The sequence below is a fragment of the Heterodontus francisci genome, chromosome 5, assembly GCF_036365525.1.
Source record: "Heterodontus francisci isolate sHetFra1 chromosome 5, sHetFra1.hap1, whole genome shotgun sequence".
NCBI classification, from domain to species: Eukaryota; Metazoa; Chordata; class Chondrichthyes; order Heterodontiformes; family Heterodontidae; genus Heterodontus; species Heterodontus francisci.
Window position 1 is genome coordinate 110,591,763 of NC_090375.1, and position 23,427 is coordinate 110,615,189.

Below are 23,427 nucleotides of genomic sequence, written 5' to 3' on the forward strand. Positions count from 1 at the left end.
AATAAATTGATAATATTGTTGCTTAGAAAAGAAACTTGGTTGGTGGATTTTATTCTGAAATAAAAAGAGAGTATATAATTGGCCGTATTGGTAGCTGGGTAAACATTTAAATATATGTTGTGACCTGTGGAGAAGTGGAACTAGAGAAAGATAGTGCACTCCTCCCACCTCGGTCGTAACATTAGGGACTGGGCAGCTGAAGGAAAGGCCCCCAATAGTGGAATAATATCAGCCAGAATTGGAGTAGCGTAGAGATCTCTGGGGTGATGGGTGAATAGGACTTGGTAGGTGTTAGGATGTGGGCAGCACAGCTTTTGATGAGCTCACGTTTACAGCGGATGCAAAGTGGGAGGCCTGTCAGGAGACTGTCAGAATAGTTGAGTCTAGTGATAACAAAGGCGTTAATGAGGGCTCCATAGCAAATGTGCTGAGGTAGAGACCCTCTCATTGTGTGACATTAATATTGGTCCTCCAATCCAATACATCACAGAATCATCGAATTGTTACAGTGCAGAAGGAGGCCATTTGGCCCATCATATCCACACCGGCTCTCTGAAAGAGCAATTCACTCAGTGTCATTTCGCCCGCCTTCTCCCCGTAACACTGCGCATTCTTCCTTTTCATATAGTAGTCTAATTCCCTTTTGAATGCTTCAATTGAACCTGCCTTCACCACATTCTCAGGCAGTGCATTCCAGAACTTAACCACTCGCTGCATGATAAAGTTTCTCCTCGTGTCACTTTTGCTTCTGTTACCAAATACTTTAAATCTGTGCCCTCTTGTTCTCGATCCTTTCAAGAGTGGGAACAGTCTGTCTATCTACTTTGTCCAGAACCCTCATGATTTTGAGTATTTCTATCAAATCACCTCTCAGCCTTCTATTTTCCAGAGAAAACAATCCTAACTTACCTATCTATCTTCATAACTGAAGTTCCTCATCCCTGGAACCATTCTCGTGAATCTCTTCTGTACTCTCTCCAATACCCTGACGTCTTTCCTAAAGTGTGGCACCCAGACTGGACACAGTACTCCAGCTGAGACCGAATAGTGTCTTATAGAAGTTCAACACAAATTCCTTGCTCTTGTACTCTATGCCCTATTAATAAAGCCCAGGACATTGTATGCTTTATTAACCGCTCTCTCAACCTGTCTTGCCACCTTCAATAACTTATGCACATATATACCCAGGTCCCTCTGCTCTTGCACCCACTTCAGAATTGTACCCTTTATTTTATATTGTCTCTCCATATTCTTCCTACCAAAATAAATCACTTCACATTTCTCTGCATTGAACTTCATTTGCCACCTGTCTGCCCATTCCACCAACTTGTCTATTCCTTTTGGAGTTCTACACTATCCTCGTCACAGTTCACAATGCTTCTAAGTTTCGTATCATCTGCAAATTTTGAAATTGTGCCCTGTACACCAAGGACTAGGTCATTAAGATATATATCAGGAAAAGCAAGGGTCCCAACACTGATCCCTGGGGACCTCCACTACAATCCTTCCTCCAGCCTGAAAAACATCCATTAACCACTACTTTTTGTTTCCTGTCACTCAGCCAATTTCGTATCCATGTTGATACTGTCCCTTTTCTTCCATGACCTACAAGTTTGCTCACAAGTTTGTTGCGTGGCACTGTATCAAACGCCTTATCAAAGTCCATGAACACCACATCAACAGCATTGTCCTCATCAACCCTCTCTGTTACCTCCTCAAAAAACTCCAGCAAGTTAATTAAACATGATTTTCCCTTAAGAAATCCATGTTGGCTTTCCTTAATTAACCCACATTTGTCCATGTGACTATTAATTTTGTCCCAGATCATTTTTTCTAGAAGATTCCCCACCACCAAAGTTAAACTGACTGGCCTGCAGTTGCTGGGCTTATCTTTACACCCTTTTTTGAACAAAGGTGTAATGTTTGCAATTCTCCAGTCCTCTGGCACCACCCCTGAGTCTAAAGAAGACTGAAAAATTATGACCAGTGCCTCTGCGATTTCCACCCTCACTTCCCTCAGTATTCATGGATGTATCTCATCCGGTCCTGGTGCTTTATCCACTTTAAGTACAGGCAGCCTATCAATACATCCTCTTTATCAATTTTAAATATAAAGTGTCTGAAATACCTCCTCTTTCACCATTACCTAGGTTGCATCTCCTTCCTTGGTAAAGACAGATGCAAAGTATTCATTTAATACCTCAGCTATGCCCTCTGCCTCCATGGGTAAACACCTTTATGGTCCCTAATTGGCCCCACTCCTCCTTTTACCACCCTTTTACATTTATATGCCAATAGAAAATTTTGGGATTTCCTTTAATGCTAACTTCCAGTCTCTTTTCATGCTCTCGCTTTGCTTCTGTTATTTGCTTTTTCACTTCCTCTCTGGACTTTCTATATTCAGTCTGGTTATCAATAGTATTTTCTACCTGGCATTTGTCATAAGCACACTTTTTCTTCTTTATCTTAATCGCTACCTCTTTTGTCATCCAGGGAGCTCTGGATTTGTTTGCCCTACCTTTCCCCTTCCTCATCATTGTACTATCTGCACATTTTTAATGGACACATACTGCTATATATAAAATAGTCTACACTGAGGTCGCAATAATCTTTTGGCATTTTTATATTATACGAATGCTACTGACACGAGACAGGCAATTGTTTCTGCATCAGCTGAGCTGCTTAAATGAAGGCCACCATGTTTGTGGATATGATGACATCAAAGACCCATGAAATTTGGGTTACAAACAAGCTGTCAGGCTAAAAGAGCTTCAGTAAACACTGGAGAGTCTGTCCCCAAGGTTACACTTCTGAAGCACTTGGGTTTCCGTGTGACACAGTACAACCCAGCATGACCAATATCTGATTACAAGAGAAAAATGATAAATAGATGGTGTAAAGTACCAAACAATGTAAACAATACATGGGTCTGTGGGCGGGGGGGAGGGGGGAGGTGGGGGGGGGGTGGAGATGGGGAAAGGGGGGATGGTGGTGGTGAAGGGTGGCGAGGGGACATTACTGCCCTCTCATGGCAAACAGAATTTCAGTCCCACTTAGTGATGGGAGTGATTCAAATTTTTTTGTTTAGAATTGTTGCAATAGATCTGAAATGGCAAGTAATTTTTGTGGTAAATTATGTTTAAAGCCCTTTAACTTTTTAAATTGCTTCGAAAATGTCTAGGAGTATTGTAAGCATGTGCCAACTGTATTTATAGATGCCAACCATAATATGAATTGAATATGCGTATAAATCCACTTCCCAGTTTCTAAAAAAGCATTTTCTTGTCTTTTCTCATAGCTGGCAGCATTGGAGAGACAGATCTTTGATTTCCTGGGTTACCAGTGGGCTCCCATTCTGGCCAACTTCCTTCACATAATTGTTGTCATACTGGGCCTATTTGGAACAATTCAATACAGGCCTCGCTACATTGTGGTGGTAAGTTTTTCATTTTCATTAAAGGAAACAAAATGCTGAACTCACTTTCTAGCAAATCATGTAACCATGAACATAGCAATGATCCAGAAAACTTTATGTTCACTGATAAATGATGGTGCACTGAGATTCATCTCCTGTTCTCTAAATACTGTATACTACTTCCAGGGCAAGATGATGGCCAGGTAGTTTGTTCCCAGATCTCAGCCAGTGCCTCTACAATTGTGCATAGCACGAGTCCATGGTGACTCACCCCTGATTTTCTTTTATCGTTGTCGCAAAGCAGATAATCTCCATCTACCACCTCTCGATGAGCCACAGATGTGAACCGGTGCTCTACAATTCTGTGGTAAAATGGGATGCAGTGCCAACATACTAAATTGCCATGCTATTCAAAATTACAGTCATAAACAGTAGTAATATAATAGTGCTAACTGGAATCAGGCTGTTCAAGGAATATGATATGCAGTTGTCTTTTGTTATTCACTGTCAGTGGCTATATAACGGAGGTCAAAGTTGAATAAAGTTCTTTAGTATGATTAATTTTATTCTGAAACGAACAGAATGTTGAATTATAAGGCTGGATTTTGTGCTGGAGACGGGACTTCAGGTGACGGGCCGAAAAGTCGGGGGGAGCCCTGCCTTTGCCTTTTCGTGTCCCCCTGGAGTGAACCGCCAGTCTTTTTGATTCAAAGTTTTAGGAGATGGAATTCCCATCCCTTTAAAGTTTTTAAAGGGATGGGGATCCTGCCTCCAAGAGCTGCCAGATAATGAGAGGGCTGGCTGCTCAGCAGTATTGGCAGTGCCATTGGGAGGAGTGACCACTGCCGGTACTGCAGATGCCTCGGACCCAGGCCCAGTGTTGGAATCCTGGAGTAGAGGTAGGTGAGGCAGGGCCACCAGGGCCAGTCCAGAAGGCCCCAGCGAAGTGGGATGGGGGTATGGCCGTTCAGTCGAGGGGAGGGGGTCCTTTTGGGTAATATTGTTCCCGGTAGGGGTCTTTCATGAGCCACAAATTGTCCATGGAGGAGAGACCCTCCCCCCAAGCCCACAAGGAGGGTACCTCATCTTGCAAGGCATCCTCCCTGTGCAACAGATTCCCCCCACCCCCACCGCTGGTATGCTCCCAGCAGCAGCGGGAAGATGCCCTTAATAGGCCACTTAAAGGCCTCAATTAGCTTCTGGGCGGGAAGGCCATCATTGTCCAATCCCATCCCCAGGAAGATCACTAGGCAATGGGCAGGCGATGGGCCCTCCATCCCGCCGCCACCCCTGATGATTCTCTGTGCCCCCACTGCCCCCGCCTCGCTTCCAACCTTGCCTCGGGAGGGGTGCATAAAATCCTGGCCACAGAGCCAAAATCTAGAGCACAAGCTGTAAGAAGTCATGGTTAAAGTTGTTAACCCTCTGATTAAACCACAGCTTGAGAATCATGTCCAGTTCTAATCACAGAATCCACAACCAATGTAAGACTGAATAATGAGGAATAATGTGAGAACCTTGGGTATTATCCTTGAAAAGCAAAACAGAAAATGATATGGATAATGATGGAGTTTGGAAGACTGCTTCAAACTAAACCAAGACAGTATCCTGTGGCAAGTAACCCACTTCCAGACTCCATAAAGCCTGTGCACAAGGCACAAGTCAAGGGCGTGATGGAATACTCTGCACTTTCCTGGATGAGAACGGCTCCAAGAGCACTCAGGAAGCTCAATGCAATCCAGGACAAAGCAGCCCGCTTGATTGGTGCCCCATCCACCACCTTAAACATTCACTCCCTATGCCACCACGCACAGTGACAGCAATGTGTACCATATACAAGATGCACTGCATTAACTCACTGCCTCCTTTGACAGCACCTTCCAAACCCACAACCTCTTCCACTTAGAAGGCCAAGAGCAACAGATGCCAACACCACCATCTGCACGTTCCCCTCCAAGCCACATACCATCCTGACTTGGAACTATATCGCCATTCCTTCGCCATCACAGGGTCAAAATTCTGGAACTCTCTCCCTAACAGCACTGTGGGTGTACCTGTACCAGATGGACTGCAGCGGTTCAAGAAGGCAGCTCACCACCACCTTCTCGAGGGCAATTAAGGGTTGGGCAATAAATGATGGCCTTGCCAGCAATGCCCACATCTCATGAAATGAGGGTCAGGTTAAGGGAGTAAAAGACAAACTTAGCACTAATGTCAGAGAGTCCTTTCGTACATAAAGAGAAAGGAATTAGCTTTACACATGGAATGAACTTTCAGGTAGAGCAGTGGATGTGAAAGACCTGAAATCAATGAAGAAATTGTTGCATGTCACAATAGGTGTACTGTAGTATGTTTGCAGATAGATGAGCTTAAGTAGGCTGATAGGTCTTCCTTATCTGTATCCATCTTGTGACTGGAAACTCACTGAACTAGTCAATAATGCATTAATTTCTCATAAAACTGATCTGAGTTGTTGTAGTAGTTGGAGCACTACAATTAGCCTTAGTGTCCTTGAATTAGGAAGGAGCAAAATAAAACACCTTGGGTTCCTGGTTCTTTTTACTCTGTATTTCTGAAAATGTATGTGCAGTGTAGCAATTGGGTGAGTACCGGAGCCAAATGCCCTGCTAACACCGAAGCAAAATACTGCGGATGCTGGAAATTTAAAATAAAAACTGAAAATGCTGGAAATACTCAACAGGTCTGGCAGCATTTGTGGAGAAAAAACAGAGTTAACGTTTCAGTTGATACCTTTCACCTTTTAATACTTTCAGGGGGTTGAATGCCGGAGCAGCCAGTCTTCGGCCTTCCCTCCGCCAGCACAGCATTAGTCCCCCACGCACAAATGGTAAGCTTCAAGGAGCCCCAGACAAGGTTAAGGAATATAAAAGTACTGCTTGCCTTAGGTTTGGCAATTGCAACACATTAAGGTCACTAAAGAGTAAACGTAAAATAGCTGGACTAAGCCATTTTATGATTACTGATGTAGTTTCTAACAAGATACCTATGCTGTTGAGTAAAACTTCTATGAAAAAGGTACAAATGAAATTTGACATGGAGCATGATAAGGCAATTATTTTTTGAAAGTCTGCAAGTTATCCAGTAAGGACATGATTCCATAACCTTAACAAAGCCTGGTGTTTCTCATCAGAGTTTTAGACAAGTATTAACGGCATCAAGTGATAAGAATCAGAGAGGGAAAAAAAACAAGTTGTCTTAAAATTGCATAGACAATTTGCTCACCCTACTTTTCAAAGGTTAAAAATCCTACTAAAAGATGCCGGTGTAGTTGATGAATAGCATACAAGGCTAATAGAAGAGATTATGAGACGTGTGATATCTGTAAAAAGTATCAGAGGATGCTGCCACGTCCTTTTGTAAGCCTCCATTGGCACATGAATTTAACAAAGTAGTTGCCATGGATCTAAATGTATTGGGTAAAGACAAAAATATGTTCATCCTACATTTTATAGACTTAATTTAGTCTTTCTACAATAATACATAGTAAGAACAAAAGGATTATGATAGACAAAATCATGGAGAACTGGATAGGAACTGGACTTGGGTCACCTATGAAGTTTCTGACTGATAATGGAGGGGAACTTGTCAATGATGAGTTCAGAGACATGTGTGAAAATATGAATGTTATGGTTATGAATACCGCAGCAAGGGACTCGGAAGTATTGTGAACATGACACAAAACTTAGACGTATTGTGAACTGTGAGGAGGATAGAGATGGACTTCAAGAGGATATAAACAGGCTGGTGGATTGGGCAGATATATGGCAGATGAAGTTTAATGCAGAGAAGTGTGAACTGATACATTTTGGGAGGAAAAACGAGGAGTGGTATATAAAATAAAGGATACAATTCTAAAAGGGATGTAGGAACAAGTCATTGAAGGTGGCAGGGCAGGTTGAGGAAGCAGTTAATAAGACATCCTGGGCTTTATGAATAGAGGCATAAAGTACAAAAGCAAGTACCTTATTGTGAACCTTTATAATACTGTTTTGCCCTCAACTGGAGTATTGTGTCCAATTCTGGACATCACAGTTTTAGGAAGAATGTGAAGGCAGTGGAGAGGATGCAGAAAAGATTTACAAGAATGGTTCCAGGGATGAGTGACTTAAGTTATGAGGATAGATTAGAGAAGCTGGCCATTTCTCCTTAGAAAAGAGAAGGTTGATATAAGATTTGATGGAGGTGTTCAAATTCAAGAGAGGTCTGGACAGAGTATATGGGGAGAAACTGTTCCCATTGGCAGAAGGGTCGAGAACTAGAAAACACCAATTTAAGGTGAATGGCAAAAAAACCAAAAGCAACATGAGGAAAAACTTCTTTACATAGCAAGTGGTTAAGATCTGGAATGCACTTCCTGACAATGTGGTGGAGGTAGATTCAATCTTGGCTTTCAAAAGTGTAAATATCTGAAGAGAAAAAAATTGCAGGACTACAGGGAAAAGGTAGAAGAGTGGGACTAGCTGAGTTGCATTTGCAGAGACCCAGTGCTGCCACAAGTTGAATGGCCTCCCTCTGTGCTGTGGCCATTCTTTGATTCCATTGTGAAATAGATCATGCAGTGATCAACAAAATGATGGATTATATTTTAGTTGATCAACTAGACTGCACATTGACAACTGCCTGGCATGTGCAGTTCATGCAAAGAGTTCACTCCGGATGGTTTGAGGGTATAGTCCCTATCAATTTGTCTGTGGGTGAAATCCCAAGTTGCCTTCTGTTCTGTGCAATAGTGATCCTGCTCTCAAAGGTACTACAATTAGTTACATTTTTTCTGCACATTTGAATGCATTGCATGTAGGCGACATCAAGGCTGAGGTCTCGGAGAAAATTCGGAGAGCACTGAGGCATTGTATAAGATCATCTGAGACGGAGTTTAATTCAGAAGATTTGATATACTGTAAAATAGGGAATGGAAAGGACCTGGTAATGTAATAGATAGCGATGAAAAGACAATACTTACCAAACATGGCAATCAAACTGTTAAGGTTGATTCCTCACCATTAATGGGAATGAATTACAAAATTTTGGACTGTAAGCAGCTGATAGAAATAAGCGAGGCACCTTGTACCTCAAATGCTCATGCTTTGTGATGAAGGTCCTGAGGGACAGAATACAGTAGATCAAGGACTGAATACTGATGATGTGAGTGATTCGCATAGAGTGGGTACACTGGTGACATATATTCCAGAGGGGTCTACTTAATGTATCAATGTAATAATTGTGGGACGTGCAGGAAGAACTTAAATATTGGTTGAACGTTCAGGATGATGGCCAAGATGCGAGGTCCATGAACTGGCAGAATGGATTGAAAGAGTTGAAAGTATAAAGTGCAGTGCAAGTACTGATGGTGAGTCTGGATGTGACTCTTGTGCCAGAAAATGGTCAAGTACAGGAAAAAGACCCTCCGATAGTGCAAGAGGGAGATCTCGCAGTGGTAGCCCCGCTGGATATAAAAGTGGAAGTAGAAGCTGTGGCTTGAATAGATTACACAATGAAATAAAGACCACAGAACTGTCACATAATAGAAGTAGAAATCTTCATGATTGTGAAGTTTTGTTTTCTGCCACTAAACATGAGGAAAAACTAATAAGAGAGGCAAAACAAAGGGAGTTAGATAGTTGGAGAGAGTTTGGAGGTATCAAATAAGGGTCAACCAGACTTGTCGCAAAGGTGGATGTGTACCAAAACATCCTTGCAGATGGGACTTACAAGGCTAAAGTGACACTAGTTTCTCGGGGTTTTAAACAGTGACTGGGTGATAAAGACTGGTTTCTCCCCTGCTGGCAAAGTAAACTTAAAAGTCTTTTTAGCTCTTTTTGCCACATATTCAAAGGAGAGTAGGTCAATCAACATGAAAGCTGCATTTCCTGCAGGGACATACTTTTCAGAGATAAGTGTTTTTGAAACCACCCATAGAGGCAGCAGATGCAGAAGTTCCAGGTATCTTTCGCTGAGATCCATTTTCTTTTATTCTTTCATGGGATGTGTGCGTCACTGGCAAGGCCAGCATTTGTTGCCCATCCTTAATTTCCCTTGACAACTGAGTGACTTGCTTGGCCATTTCAGAGGGCAGTTAAGAGTCAATCACATTGCTGTGGGTCTGGAGTCACATTTAGGCCAGACCAGGTAAGGACGGCAGATTTCCTTCCCTAAAAGACATTAGTGAACCAAATGGGTTTTTACGACAATTGATGATAGCTTCATGGCACTATTATTGAGACTAGCTTTCAATTCCAGATTTTATTTTTATAAATTAATTGAACTTATTAATTAATTAATTGAATTTAAATTCCATCAGCTGCTGTGGTGGGATTTGAACCCTGTCCCCAAGGCATTGTCCTGGGCCTCTGGATTACTAGTTCAGTGACATTACCACTATGCCACCATCTCCTCCATTTTACAAATTTTGCTGAAAATAGATTGTGTTCTACTAAAAGCAGATCCCACAATGTTTTTTTGGTATGATAAAGGAAATCTACAGCATCTTCATGATGCATGTTGATAATTTCTTATGGGGTGGAACTACAGAATTTGAGAAATGTGTTATTAATAATTTTAGAAACGAATTTGAAATTGGGAGTCAGGCTTGTGGGGCTTTTAAATAGATTGGTTTAGCTATTAAGTGAAGTAGGTCTCAAATAATTTTAAATCAATAATCCAATTTAGGGAGTGTTACTGCCATCTTGGTTAATCATTTTGGGTCATCACAGAAAGATGATGTTATATCTAAAGAAGAGACAGAGCAATTGTGAAGCTTGATTGGTCAATTGAATTGGTTAGGCACTCAGCCTAGCCCAGATGCTAGTTTTGGTGTTTTGGAGTTAAGTACAATGATGAAACACCTTAGAGAATGTTTTAAGGGCAAATAAAACATTTTAAAAAATAAATCTGGAGAAATGCGTACTCAAGTACCCATCCTTATGTGACCCAAAGAACCTGAAACTAATCATTTTTAGTGATATTTCATGTGCTAATCTTCATGAGGGGTATTCCCGTGCAGTTGGTTTCATAATATTTCTTATGAATGAAATGGGAAATGTTGTTCTTTAGTTTAGGAAGCTAAGAAATAAAAAGGGCTGTTAAAAGTACTCAGGCTGCTGAAACCCTGTCTCTTGTGGAGGCAGTTCATATGGAATTCTATTTGTAAAATATTTTAAGTGAGATTCCGTACAATGGGCATACTGAAGATAATATACCCATTAAATGTTATTTAGATAATCATTCATTGTCAGATAATGTAGATTCGATGAAAAGTGTGAGTGAGAAAAGGTTACAGATTGCCCTTACTAGCTTGAAACAAATGCAGGAGAGAAAGGAAATCTCTAAAATGAAATGATTGGATGCAAGTCATCAACTGTTTGATTGTTTTACAACAAGAAATGTATGTACAAATAAATTGTTTGAGATCCTAGAAGAGGGCATCTAGCAATGTAATGCTTTGTACAGAATATGCAGGTCTTTGATTTGATTTAATTTTTTTGAAATTTTGGTTGTACATAAAAACTCTATTTTTTTTTAAAGAGAGAGAAAGGAATCTATTAATTGCATATCAATTGTTTCATTGCATACAGGTGGTGAGTATTAACTGCAAGTCATTTGTGCTCCTATAAAGGGGAATAGAAACTATGGTGGTTGGGTGAAGAAGTGCTCGTTTGTAATGTGTAACTCTGCAAATAAATGCTCATAGGAATGTGTGAAGATTGGCTCCAGTTCTGTCCTTCACGACCTGACTTTCTGCAATAGAACACAAGGGGTCTGGTTGTTGGAGGTCAGAGATCTTCAGACCAGGAATGGTAGCAACTATGGAACTGCTTACTTTCTCTTTATTTATGCGATATTTAGGCATAGTTTGCCTGAGGAAGCCAGCTACCTTGAGCAAACCAAAAGTGCAGCAGAGAGCTGAAGCAGGCATTAGGCACCTTATTTGCCTGCTTCAGGAATGGGTGAAGGTGCCTCTTGTTTGAACTTACCCAATGTGGTAATGTGCACTTCCAATTGGAAACATATATATGCTTCCTGCTCCCCATTTTGGGGGTACTTAGGAAGCTGGGTCGTCCCTGAAAAATGGGTGCTACCTAACCCATTTTAACCCCCTCTGTCTTGTTCACTCATGAACAATGCCACTTGGGCAATATGCTGGAGGGCAGCCAGTGTTGGTGAAATGCTACCCAGCTTTCAAGAGAAAAAGAAAGATAAATAAAAAAATCTTAAACATCAAACTGTAGTTGATTCACTGATATAAACAGTACCAAGCTCAATTTGTTTGTCATTTGGACCATTCCTATTGTAACCCAAGAGTCTTTTGTTCTTGGTAACATATTGTATACTATAGTATTCTACTTTATTTCCCTGTTAGGAAAATACTCAAGAGGCTGGCACAGAATTGTATGTATAAAAATCAAATTTTCTACTTGTTTTAGGTGATTTGTTTTCTGCTTTATATGGTAAAGGTAGTTAATGCTGGTGAATGGATGCAGATAGTGAATCCTACATTTCCAGATCAGATAGAGCACAGGACAGATGCAGAGTAAGGCAACTTTTGTTCTATCACTTTCAAAGAATCCTTACTGAAGCAATGTAAACTTTTCCTGTTCTACAACAATGCCCCTTATGGATACACTGAATAATATTGTAAATTTGCTGTGAGTTTGTGTTGAATTATGAGTAATTTTGTAGAATCATAGAATGATACAGCACAAAGGAAGCCATTCAGCCCATCGTGCCTGTGCCGGCTATTTCAAAGAGCTATCCAATTAATCCCATTATCCCGCTCTTTCCCCATAGCCCAGAAACTTTTTCCTTTTCAAGTATTTATCCAATTCCCTTTAGAAAGTTATTATTGAATCTGTTTCCACCATCCTTTCAGGCAGTGCATTCCAGATTTTTGCAACTCACTGTGTAATTTTTTTCCCTCATGTCGTCTCTGATTCTTTTGCAAATTATCTTAAATCTACGTCAGCTTGCAATTAAAATTGTCTTAGAAGTACTTCAGAGATGATTGTATAAATATATAAGATTGTAATGTATATAGAGACAGTTAACCTGGAATATGACTTTAAATTAAACTGTGGAAGTAGAACTACATGTTCAAAATAATAAAAGTCAATTCGACAGGTGATAGAAAAAAATCAATTTCCATGCGGAGTCATCAATATGTGAGATAAACTGCCAGAGAGGCAAAGGTCCTGGAAGCATTTAAGAAAAAAATGGATGCCATGATTGAGGAATTTTAGAATCATTTTGGAAAGCTGTATGAAAATAGACCAAATAGCTCCCTAATTCATAATTATCTTATGATCTGTGAACATGTGGGTGTACACAATTAACTACATTTGAACACAATGAGCAACTCGGCCAAGGAAGGCACCTGGCTCCAATGCAAGCACATATGGAAGTTGCCTACATAGTTAATGAGATTTTGGAACTGCTTTTGGTTTTCCAGTGTGGGCTTAATAGCCACCCAACACTGCTACTTGTAGCCAGGAAACCCTTAGGAGTTTGGCATTAACACCAGGATTTCACAAATCAAAAGAGGTAAATATGGGAGAAAAACACTTTGAACATATAACTCCATATGCACTCAAACACTCTAACATTATTTTGGCATTAATGCATCTCTTCATCTTTCAGTTTTTAATATACACCTATATACACCGTGCGGGACGTTTTGCTAGTGCTGTTGGGGAGGGTTTAAACTAGTTTGGCAGGGGGATGGGAACCTGAGGGTAGACACAGTTGGGACAAAATCTGAAATGAAAATGGAAGGCAGAAAGTTAATGGATGAGTCTGGAAGACAGAGGTTAGAAAATTAAAAAAAAGAGTTTGGCAGTGCTCAAGGGTATCTATTTCAATGCAAGGTGCATAGCAAATAAAACCGATGAGCTAAGGGCACAGGTAGACACCTGGCAGTATGATATCATAGCTATTACAGAAACAAAGCTTAAGGAGGGGCAGGAATGACAGTTCAACGTTCCTAGTTACAGGGTTTACAGATGCAATATGGAGGGGGGTAAGAATGGAGACGGAGTGGCAACTTTGGTCAAGGAAACTATTACAGCTGTGAGGAGGGATGATACGTTGGAAGGTTCATCAAATTAGGCCACATGGATTGAGCTAAGGAACAAAAAAAGGGCAATCACGCTACTGGGAGTGTACTATAGATCCCCAAACAGTCAGAGGGAGATAGAAGAGCAGATATGTAGGCAAGTCTCTGAGAAGTTCACGAACAATGGGGCAGTAATAGTAGGGGATTTTAACTATCCCAATATTAACTTGGATAGTTTTAGTGTGAAAGGAATTGAGGGAGCAGAACTCTTGAGGTGCATTCAGGAGAACTTTCTTGCCCAGTATGTAGCAAGTCCAACAAGAGAGGGCGCAGTTTTAGATTAGTTTTAGGAAATGAAGATGGGCAGGTGGAAGGGGTGGCAGTGAGAGAGCATTCTGGTGATAGTGATCATAATTCAGTCAGTTTTAACATAATTATGGAAAAGGTCAAGGATAGAACAGGAGTTAGAGTTCTCAAGTGGGGCAAGGCCAATTTTACTAAACTGAGGAGTTATTTAGCAAAAGTGGACTGGAAACAGCTACTTGAAAGTAAATCAGTGTCAGAACAGTGGGAGGCATTCAAAGGGGAGATTCAAGGGATTCAGAGTAAACATGTTCCCACAAAGAAAAAGGGTGAGATGGCTAAATCTAGAGTCCCATGGATGTCAAGGAGCCTACAGAGTAAGATAAGGCAGAAAAGGAAAGCTTATGTCCGACACCGAGAACTCAATACTACAGAAAGCCGAGAGGAGTATAGAAATTGGAGGGGTGAAATCAAAAAGGAAATTAGGAAAGCAAAGAGAGGGCATGAAAGAATATTGGCAAGCAAGATCAAGGTAAACCCAAAGATGTTTTATCAATACATTAAGAGGAAGAGGATAATGAAGGAGAGAGTAGGGCCCATAAAAGACCAAAAAGGTAAGCTATGTGTAGGGGCAGAAGATGTTGGGATGGTTCTTAATGAATACTTTGCGTCTGTCTTCACAAAAGAGGGGGACGATGCAGATACTGTAGTTAAGGAGGAGGAGTGTGAAGTATTGAATGTGATAAACATAGGGAGAGAGGAAGTATTAATGGGACTCGCATCCTTGAAGTTGATATATCACCAGGGCCAGATGAAACATACCCTATGTTCTTAAAAGAAGCAAAAGAGGAAATAGCAGAAGGTCTGACCATCATTTTCCAGTCCTCACTGGATGTAGGTATGGTGCTGGAGGATTCGAGGACTGCTAACATTGTATCTCTGTTTAAAAAGGGAGCGAAGGATAGACCGAATAATTACAGGCCAGTCAATCTAACCTCAGTATTGGAATCTATTCTGAGAGACAGGATAAACTGCCACTTAGAAAGGCACAGGCTAATCAAGGATAGCCAGCATGGATTTGTTCAGGGACGATCTTGTCTGACCAACTTGATGGAATTTTTTGAAGCTGTAACAGGAAGATAGATGAGAGTAGTGCCGTTGATGTGGTCTACATGGATTTTAGCAAGGGTTTTGACAAGGTCCCACATAGCAAATTGGTTAAAAAAATAAAATCCCATGGAATCCAGGGAAATGCAGCAAGGTGGATGCAAAATTAGCTCAGTGGTAGGAAACAAAGGGTAATTATTGATGGGTGTTTTAGCGACTGGACGGGTGTTTTCAGTGGTGTTCCGCAGGGCTCAGTATTGGGTCCCCTGCTTTTTGTGGTCTATATTAACGATTTGGACATACATGTGGGGGGCATGATCAAGAAGTTTGCAGACGACACAAAGCTTGGCCGTTTGGTAGATAGCGAGGAGGATAGCTGTAGGCTGCAGGAAAATATTGATGGTCAGGTCAGATGGGCAGGAAAGTGGCAAATGGAATTCAACCTGGAGAAGTGTGAGGTGATGCATTTGGGGAGATCAAACAAGGCAAAGGAACACACAATTACTGGGAAGATACTGAGAAGTGTAGAGGAAGTAAGGGACCTTAGAGTGAATGTCCACAGATCCCTGAGGGTAGAAGGACAGGTCAATAAGGTGGTTAAGCAGGCATGTGGAACCCTTTCCTTTATTAGCCAAGGTATAGAATATAAAAGCAGGGAGATTATGCTGGAACTGTATAACTCATTGGTTAGGCCACAACTTGAGTACTGTGTGCAGTTCTGGTCACCTCATTACAAAAAGGATGTAATTTCACTAGAGAAGGTACAGAGGAGATTTACGGGGATGTTGCCAGGATTGGAAAAATGCGGCTATTTGTAAGATTGGATAGGCTGGGGTTGTTCTCCTTGGAACAGAGAAGGCTGAGGGGAGATTTGATTGAAATGTACAAAATTGTGAGGGGCCTGGATAGAGTGGAGGTGAAGGGTCTATTCACTTTAGCAGAGGTCAGTGACAAGGGGCCATGACTCATGGCCCTCCTGCCTTGGGCGCTATGGCGTTGGAAGGATGAATGAGAACGGGCAGAGACTGCTTGAGTTGTGTACCTATCATAACCTCTGCATCACCAACTCGTTCTTTCACACTAAACCCTGTCACCAGGTTTCATGGAGGCACCCAAGATCACGTCGTTGGCACCAGCTAGACCTCATTGTCACAAGGCGAGCCGCCTTAAACAGTGTTCAAATCACACGCAGCTTCCACAGTGCGGACTGCGACACCGACCACTCCCTGGTGTGCAGCAAGGTTAGACTCAGACCAAAGAAGTTGCATCATTCCAAGCAGAAGGGCCACCCGCGCATCAACACGAGCAGAATTTCTCACCCACAGCTGTTACAAAAATTTCTAAATTCACTTGTAACAGCCCTTCAAAACACTCCCACAGGGGATGCTGAGACCAAGTGGGCCCACATCAGAGACGCCATCTATGAGTCAGCTTTGACCACCTACGGCAAAAGTGCGAAGAGAAATGCAGACTGGTTTCAATCTCATAATGAAGAGCTGGAACCTGTCATAGCCGCTAAGCGCATTGCACTTTTGAACTACAAGAAAGCCCCCAGCGATTTAACATCCGCAGCACTTAAAGCAGCCAGAAGTACTGCACAAAGAACAGCTAGGCGTTGCGCAAACGACTACTGGCAACACCTATGCAGTCATATTCAGCTGGCCTCAGACACCGGAAACATCAGAGGAATGTATGATGGCATGAAGAGAGCTCTTGGGCCAACCATCAAGAAGATCGCCCCCCTCAAATCTAAATCGGGGGACATAATCACTGACCAACGCAAACAGATGGACCGCTGGGTTGAGCACTACCTAGAACTGTACTCCAGGGAGAATGCTGTCACTGAGACTGCCCTCAATGCAGCCCAGCCTCTACCAGTCATGGATGAGCTGGACATACAGCCAACCAAATCGGAACTCAGTGATGCCATTGATTCCCTAGCCAGCGGAAAAGCCCCTGGGAAGGACAGCATTACCCCTGAAATAATCAAGAGTGCCAAGCCTGCTATACTCTCAGCACTACATGAACTGCTATGCCTGTGCTGGGACGAGGGAGCAGTACCCCAGGACATGCGCGATGCCAACATCATCACCCTCTATAAAAACAAAGGTGACCGCGGTGACTGCAACAACTACCGTGGAATCTCCCTGCTCAGCATAGTGGGGAAAGTCTTTGCTCGAGTCGCTCTGAACAGGCTCCAGAAGCTGGCCGAGCGCGTCTACCTTGAGGCACAGTGTGGCTTTCGTGCAGAGAGATCGACCATTGACATGCTGTTCTCCCTTCGTCAGATACAGGAGAAATGCCGTGAACAACAGATGCCCCTCTACATTGCTTTCATTGATCTCACCAAAGCCTTTGACCTCGTCAGCAGACGTGGTCTCTTCAGACTACTAGAAAAGATCGGATGTCCACCAAAGCTACTAAGTATCATCACCTCATTCCATGACAATATGAAAGGCACAATTCAACATGGTGGCTCCTCATCAGAGCCCTTTCCTATCCTGAGTGGTGTGAAACAGGGCTGTGTTCTCGCACCCACACTTTTTGGGATTTTCTTCTCCCTGCTGCTTTCACATGCGTTCAAATCCTCTGAAGAAGGAATTTTCCTCCACACAAGATCAGGGGGCAGGTTGTTCAACCTTGCCCGTCTAAGAGCGAAGTCCAAAGTACGGAAAGTCCTCATCAGGGAACTCCTCTTTGCTGACGATGCTGCTTTAACATCTCACACTGAAGAGTGCCTGCAGAGTCTCATCGACAGGTTTGCGTCTGCCTGCAATGAATTTGGCCTAACCATCAGCCTCAAGAAAACGAACATCATGGGGCAGGACGTCAGAAATGCTCCATCCATCAATATTGGTGACCATGCTCTGGAAGTGGTTCAAGAGTTCACCTACCTAGGCTCAACTATCACCAGTAACCTGTCTCTAGATGCAGAAATCAACAAGCGCATGGGTAAGGCTTCCACTGCTATGTCCAGACTGGCCAAGAGAGTGTGGGAAAATGGCGCACTGACACGGAACACAAAAGTCCGAGTGTATCAGGCCTGTGTCCTCAGTACCTTGCTCTACGGCAGCGAGGCCTGGGCAACGTATGCCAGCCAAGAGCGACGTCTCAATTCATTCCATCTTCGCTGCCTTCGGAGAATACTTGGCATCAGGTGGCAGGACTATATCTCCAACACAGAAGTCCTTGAAGCGGCCAACACCCCCAGCTTATACACACTACTGAGTCAGCGGCGCTTGAGATGGCTTGGCCATGTGAGCCGCATGGAAGATGGCAGGATCCCCAAAGACACATTGTACAGCGAGCTCGCCACTGGTATCAGACCCACCGGCCGTCCATGTCTCCGCTATAAAGACGTCTGCAAACGCGACATGAAATCGTGTGACATTGATCACAAGTCGTGGGAGTCAGTTGCCAGCATTCGCCAGAGCTGGCGGGCAGCCATAAAGACAGGGCTAAATTGTGGCGAGTCGAAGAGACTTAGTAGTTGGCAGGAAAAAAGACAGAGGCGCAAGGGGAGAGCCAACTGTGCAACAGCCCCGACAAACAAATTTCTCTGCAGCACCTGTGGAAGAGCCTGTCACTCCAGAATTGGCCTTTATAGCCACTCCAGGCGCTGCTTCACAAACCACTGACCACCTCCAGGCGCGTATCCATTGTCTCTCGAGATAAGGAGGCCCAAAAGAAAGAAAAAAAAGAAGTGACAAGGGGGAATAGATTTAAAGTGATTGGTAGAAAAATTAGAGGGGAGATGAGGAAAAACGTTTTCACCCAGAGGGTGGTGATGGTCTGGTATTCACTGTGTGAAAGGTTAGTTGAGGCAGAGACCCTCAACTCATTCAAAAGGAGTCTGGATATGCACCTCAAGTGTCGTAATCTGCAGGGCTACGGACCAAATGCTGGAAGATGGGATTAGAATCGGTGGATCATTTTTCGGCCAGCACAGACACAATGGTCCAAGTGGCCTGTTTCTGCGCCTTAAACTTTCTATGATATTCTTTGAATTGTCCAAAGTAAAACTGAGACAACATATGCAGTTCTTTACAAAAACTTAAAAAGTCATACATTTACCTGTTCTGTGGTCATAAATATAGGTAATATAGGGTGGCATAGTGGCGCAGTGGTTAGCACCGCAGCCTCACAGCTCCAGCGACCCAGGGTTCAATTCTGGGTACTGCCTGTGTGGAGTTTGCAAGTTCTCCCTGTGTCTGCGTGGGTTTCCTCCGGGTGCTCCGGTTTCCTCCCGCAGCCAAAAGACTTGCAGGTTGATAGGTAAATTGGCCATTATAAATTGCCCCTAGTATAGGTAGGTGGTAGGGAAATATAGGGACAGGTGAGGATGTGATAGGAATATGGGATTAGTGTAGGATTAGTATAAATGGGTGGTTAATGGTCGGCACAGACTCGGTGGGCCGAAGGGCCTGTTTCAGTGCTGTATCTCTAAATCTAAAAAAAAATCTAAATGAAAATAGTAGTGACTATGGTAGAGCTCAAAGGAAGAAAAGGTAAATAAGACCCTTATGCACCTGTTTTTTTCAGTTGCAGTGCTTTGTCTGCTGTTGGTAGCTGCACCGGAGTCACTGGAGGAAGTGATGTCACGTCACACGTGACCAGAGAGTTGTGGGTATCGTTTGACAGAGTGTAATGTTTGTAGATGTGCTCCTGTATGTGTGGCAGATCATATGTAGGAAGAATGACTGCCAGATAGGATGGCAAGCACAACAAAAGATATTCCAACACAAGTTGTAGACACAACTCGACCAGCTGTCGCAGGACTTCCAGTATGCCGAGGTTTACGAATTGTCTTGATACATGAAGTCAGTAACACACTAACAAAAGCCCAAGCAGGTACATCAGGTCAGCAGAGAGACAGATTGTCAAGAGGACTCAGGTGAAGAATGCACTCATGCGAACAGCGAGCAAGCATTCCACATAGTTAATTTGGATCATTGTATCAATGCTATTATGCAATCTGTGGCATTCACCATGATCGGGATTACATGTCCACAGTAGAGAGGCAAGCATAAGCTCAGAATGAAAATTTTCACCAGAGCAAGTGCAAATATTCTACCCCTCTGTATATTGAAGGACATGTACTTAAAGAAATGGGAATTTATGGTATGATTGCCGACAATGGTTCTCCAATCAAGTGCATTGGAGCGAAAACCTTGCTGTACAGCTATGGGAGCTCCAAATGGCTACCACAAATGTTTTATATTGTAGACACAACTCGACCAGCTGTCGCAGGACTTCCAGTATGCAAAGGTTTACGAATTGTCATGATACATGAAGTCAGTGACACACTGAGGATGGTCGAAAATATCCAGATCGAGTCGTCGATTGGTCTATGTAAAGGACGACACAAAGGCCGAGAGTTTTGACATGAAGAGCTAATATGACTGGGAGTGTCTCCTTAGGCTTCAGTTCATTGCAGCAAGTACCTGGAGGTTAGAGGGATTGCTGGTGATTGGTGATGTTGCCAGTCATCAGCTCTTTAAATTTTCCACAGTAAAGGATATACTTCTTTCCAAACAAGGGAAGATGAAAGCCTCACATGACAGGCAAACAGGACCAGAATTGGCTCGATTGCGAGTAGGACAGAAGGTCAGAGTCCGCGGTCATGCATCAGGAACTTGGTATCCTGCAGAAGTTGCTGGGATATGTGACCAGCCCAGATCGTATGAGGTCCAGACACCCAATGTTGTGATTCTCAGATGGAACCAAAGTGAACTCAGAGAGCTGTACGACAGCACTACATGTGACAACCCTGTGACATCACAGACACTTTCAAAGACAAAGGCCGGAATTTTATCGTGTAAAAACAGGAGTCCTCTGCAGTGGCCAAGACGTAAAATGGCGGGTGATGACATGGGGTCAGCTCCCCGTGTGATGACACCCAAACGCCATTTTACGCTGGTCAGACAGTGGGTGAGATCGAGGCTCCACTCGCCGTCTGCTTAGAGTCAATTAAAGGCCAGTTAAGGTCGTTAATAAACCAATTGACAGCCATTTTACATCAGCTGTCAGATTTTACGGCAGCAAAACGCGTCGGGGAACATGTCAGGAACCTGGCAGCTTTAAAAGAGCGACAGGCAGTGTCTCTACAAAGGAGTTGGAGGTACATTTTTTTGGTTCTTTGTTCATTGATATTTCTTTGCATGACTTTAAAGTTTAGGGTAGTTTCTGCTTGTTCAGCAGGGGTCATCTGAGTCTTAGTTACTCCTGGTCGGGCCCCAGCAGTATTGATTTATTGGGTGAAGGGTTGGGGGTTGTGTGTGCCGGTCCTTACAGCAGGCTGGTAATACCTAACTAACTGCATCTCTGGAACACAGCATCAATGGGAATTGTGCACTCTGGAGATGGCTCATCTAATGAGGTGGACTGCACCCCAAGGAGGGACAGGAGGACAACTGGCCAGGGGAACATGCAACCTGTTGGCCCAGTGCAGCCTCGTAATGGGGGAGAGGGAGAAGGAGAAGGTGGCAGAGTGGCCTGGGTGCAACCACCTGTCAGGAGACGAGCCTACCCAGTAGGCCGCTTCCAAGTGCGTGGGTGGCCATCCAATGCCGGTCACACTGAAGGTATCTGTAGCACTGAATTTCTATGCATCAGGCTCGTTCCAAGCCTCATCAGCAGATATAAGCAGAGTCTCCCAGCCATTAGCACATCACTGCATTAAGTTTGTGACTGGCGCCTTATTCAGGCATGCCAACCAGTTCATCAAGTTCAAGACGGACGCCGCCACTCAGGCAGAGAGAGCCAGAGGACACAGCACCATTGCTGGGTTCCCCATGGTCCAGGGTGTAATTGACTGCACTCATGTGGCCATTAGAGCACCTGCAGGTCAGTCAGGGGCCTTCATTAATCACAAGGGGTTCCACTCAGTGAATGTTCAAATCGTCTGTGGCCAACATAAGGGTATATTGCAGGTGTGTGCACGTTACCCTGAAAGCAGTCATGATGCTTTCATTCTGCGGAACTCCCAGGTGCCAGCACCATTTAGCCCTCCTGAACACCTGCAAGGATGGATACTTGGCGACAGGGGTTATCCGCTGAAGACATGGCTGATGACACCGGTGAGGAACCCAAAGACTGATGCAGAGGAATGTTACAATGAGAGCGATGTGGCCACCACAGTGACCAAAGAAGAGACGAAAGGTCTTCTCAAAATGAGATTTAGGTGTCTCAATCGCTCAGGTGGAGCCCTCCAGTGCTCGCCAGCAACGGTAACTAGTATTATTGTCGTCTGCTGCGCCTTACATAACCTGGGGATGGAGAGGGGAGAGGCCCTGGAGGATGATCTCATTCAGCGCGAGGCATCCTCAGATAAGGATGGTGATACAGATAAGGAAGAGGGGCCGCAGTCACCTGAACGTCAGGGAGAGAGAGCTGGAAGTCTGGGGGAGTTAAGTGCAAGGGAGACCTGGGAGAGTCTAATACTCAGGCGTTTCTCCTGAACAGAGACACAGCAACCAGACACTCATATGGCAATCTGGGATGAGGCCTTAACAGGAGCTGGTAGTGCAGAGGCACTCACCTTCAGGGAAATCTCAGCTGATAAAGGCCACCTTTCCATCAAACACCACACAGCCTAAATGTGTCACCTCTCAAATAATCCTTCTCATGCAGATTAACCAGCTCACCTACAACATCAGCATTGACTTGTGACATCTGAAAACGTCAAGTGAAAAATTTAATACGTTTTAGTGCGTTTATGTATCAAATAAATATTTACAAATTGCACCAGTGACCCCGGAGTGATGTTATTGTGAATCTTTGAAACATTTGCGAGTGTTCACACGTGTGGACGATCCCTCACCGCCAGCCACACCAGAGGCAGGTGGCTGATCAGACTGCCACGCTGCTCTGGAAGACTTTGGCAGGCGGCCTCTGCCCGCCCGAGGCCATGTGAGCCGTGGCATCTCAAGGTGACCCTGAGAAGTGTCAGGAACACCCTCTGACACCCTTGGAGTATGCGGTGCTGATGTCACTGGCAGAGAGGACAAGGAGCTGCAGGATGTATCAGGAGCGCCCTGAGAAGAGCCGCCGTATACAATCGGCTGCCGCCCCTGTGCCCTCCTGAAGCTCAATTGGTCCTCTGTCCTAGCCTCAGAGGGATGAGCAGCTTCAAACTGTCGCCTGAGCATCTGAGTCAGATCTCTAATGTTCTGGTCCATGGAGCCCACTCTCTCTGTGAGGCTATGCGTTGCATCCAGGATCGACCCCTCCGCTGCAGCTGCCAGTCTGTCACTGGAGGAGGCCAGATGGACAGATGACAGAGAATGTGCGGTACTGGAGCCCTGGATGGAGATCTCCAAAGTCTGAGTCCCAGCACGCAAAGTCTCTGGTAACTCCACCAGATTTCCACGCACCTCATGCTGTACTTGCAACTTCTCTCACCGAATGGATGTCATCAGAGGCTCATCATTAGCTTGTGCCTGGCCTCCTATAGTCCTCTGATTGTCAGGGGTATCGGCCAGTACTGCCTCTGGCAGCTGGACCGACGATTGTGTGGTGCTGACACCAGGTTGTG

The 23,427-nt window shown here is 43.9% G+C and overlaps 1 protein-coding gene across 2 annotated transcripts in view; it reads left to right on the forward strand.

Annotated features, from left to right (window-relative positions):
* LOC137369591 (sodium/potassium-transporting ATPase subunit beta-1-interacting protein 3) overlaps positions 1 to 23,427 on the forward strand; it is a 693,785-nt gene that overhangs the window by 353,750 nt on the left and 316,608 nt on the right. For both annotated transcript variants that reach the window (XM_068030897.1, XM_068030898.1), the window contains exon 2: positions 3,299 to 3,436. In XM_068030897.1, coding sequence (XP_067886998.1) covers positions 3,299 to 3,436 — 138 coding nt within the window. The remainder of the gene's footprint in view (positions 1 to 3,298; positions 3,437 to 23,427) is intronic.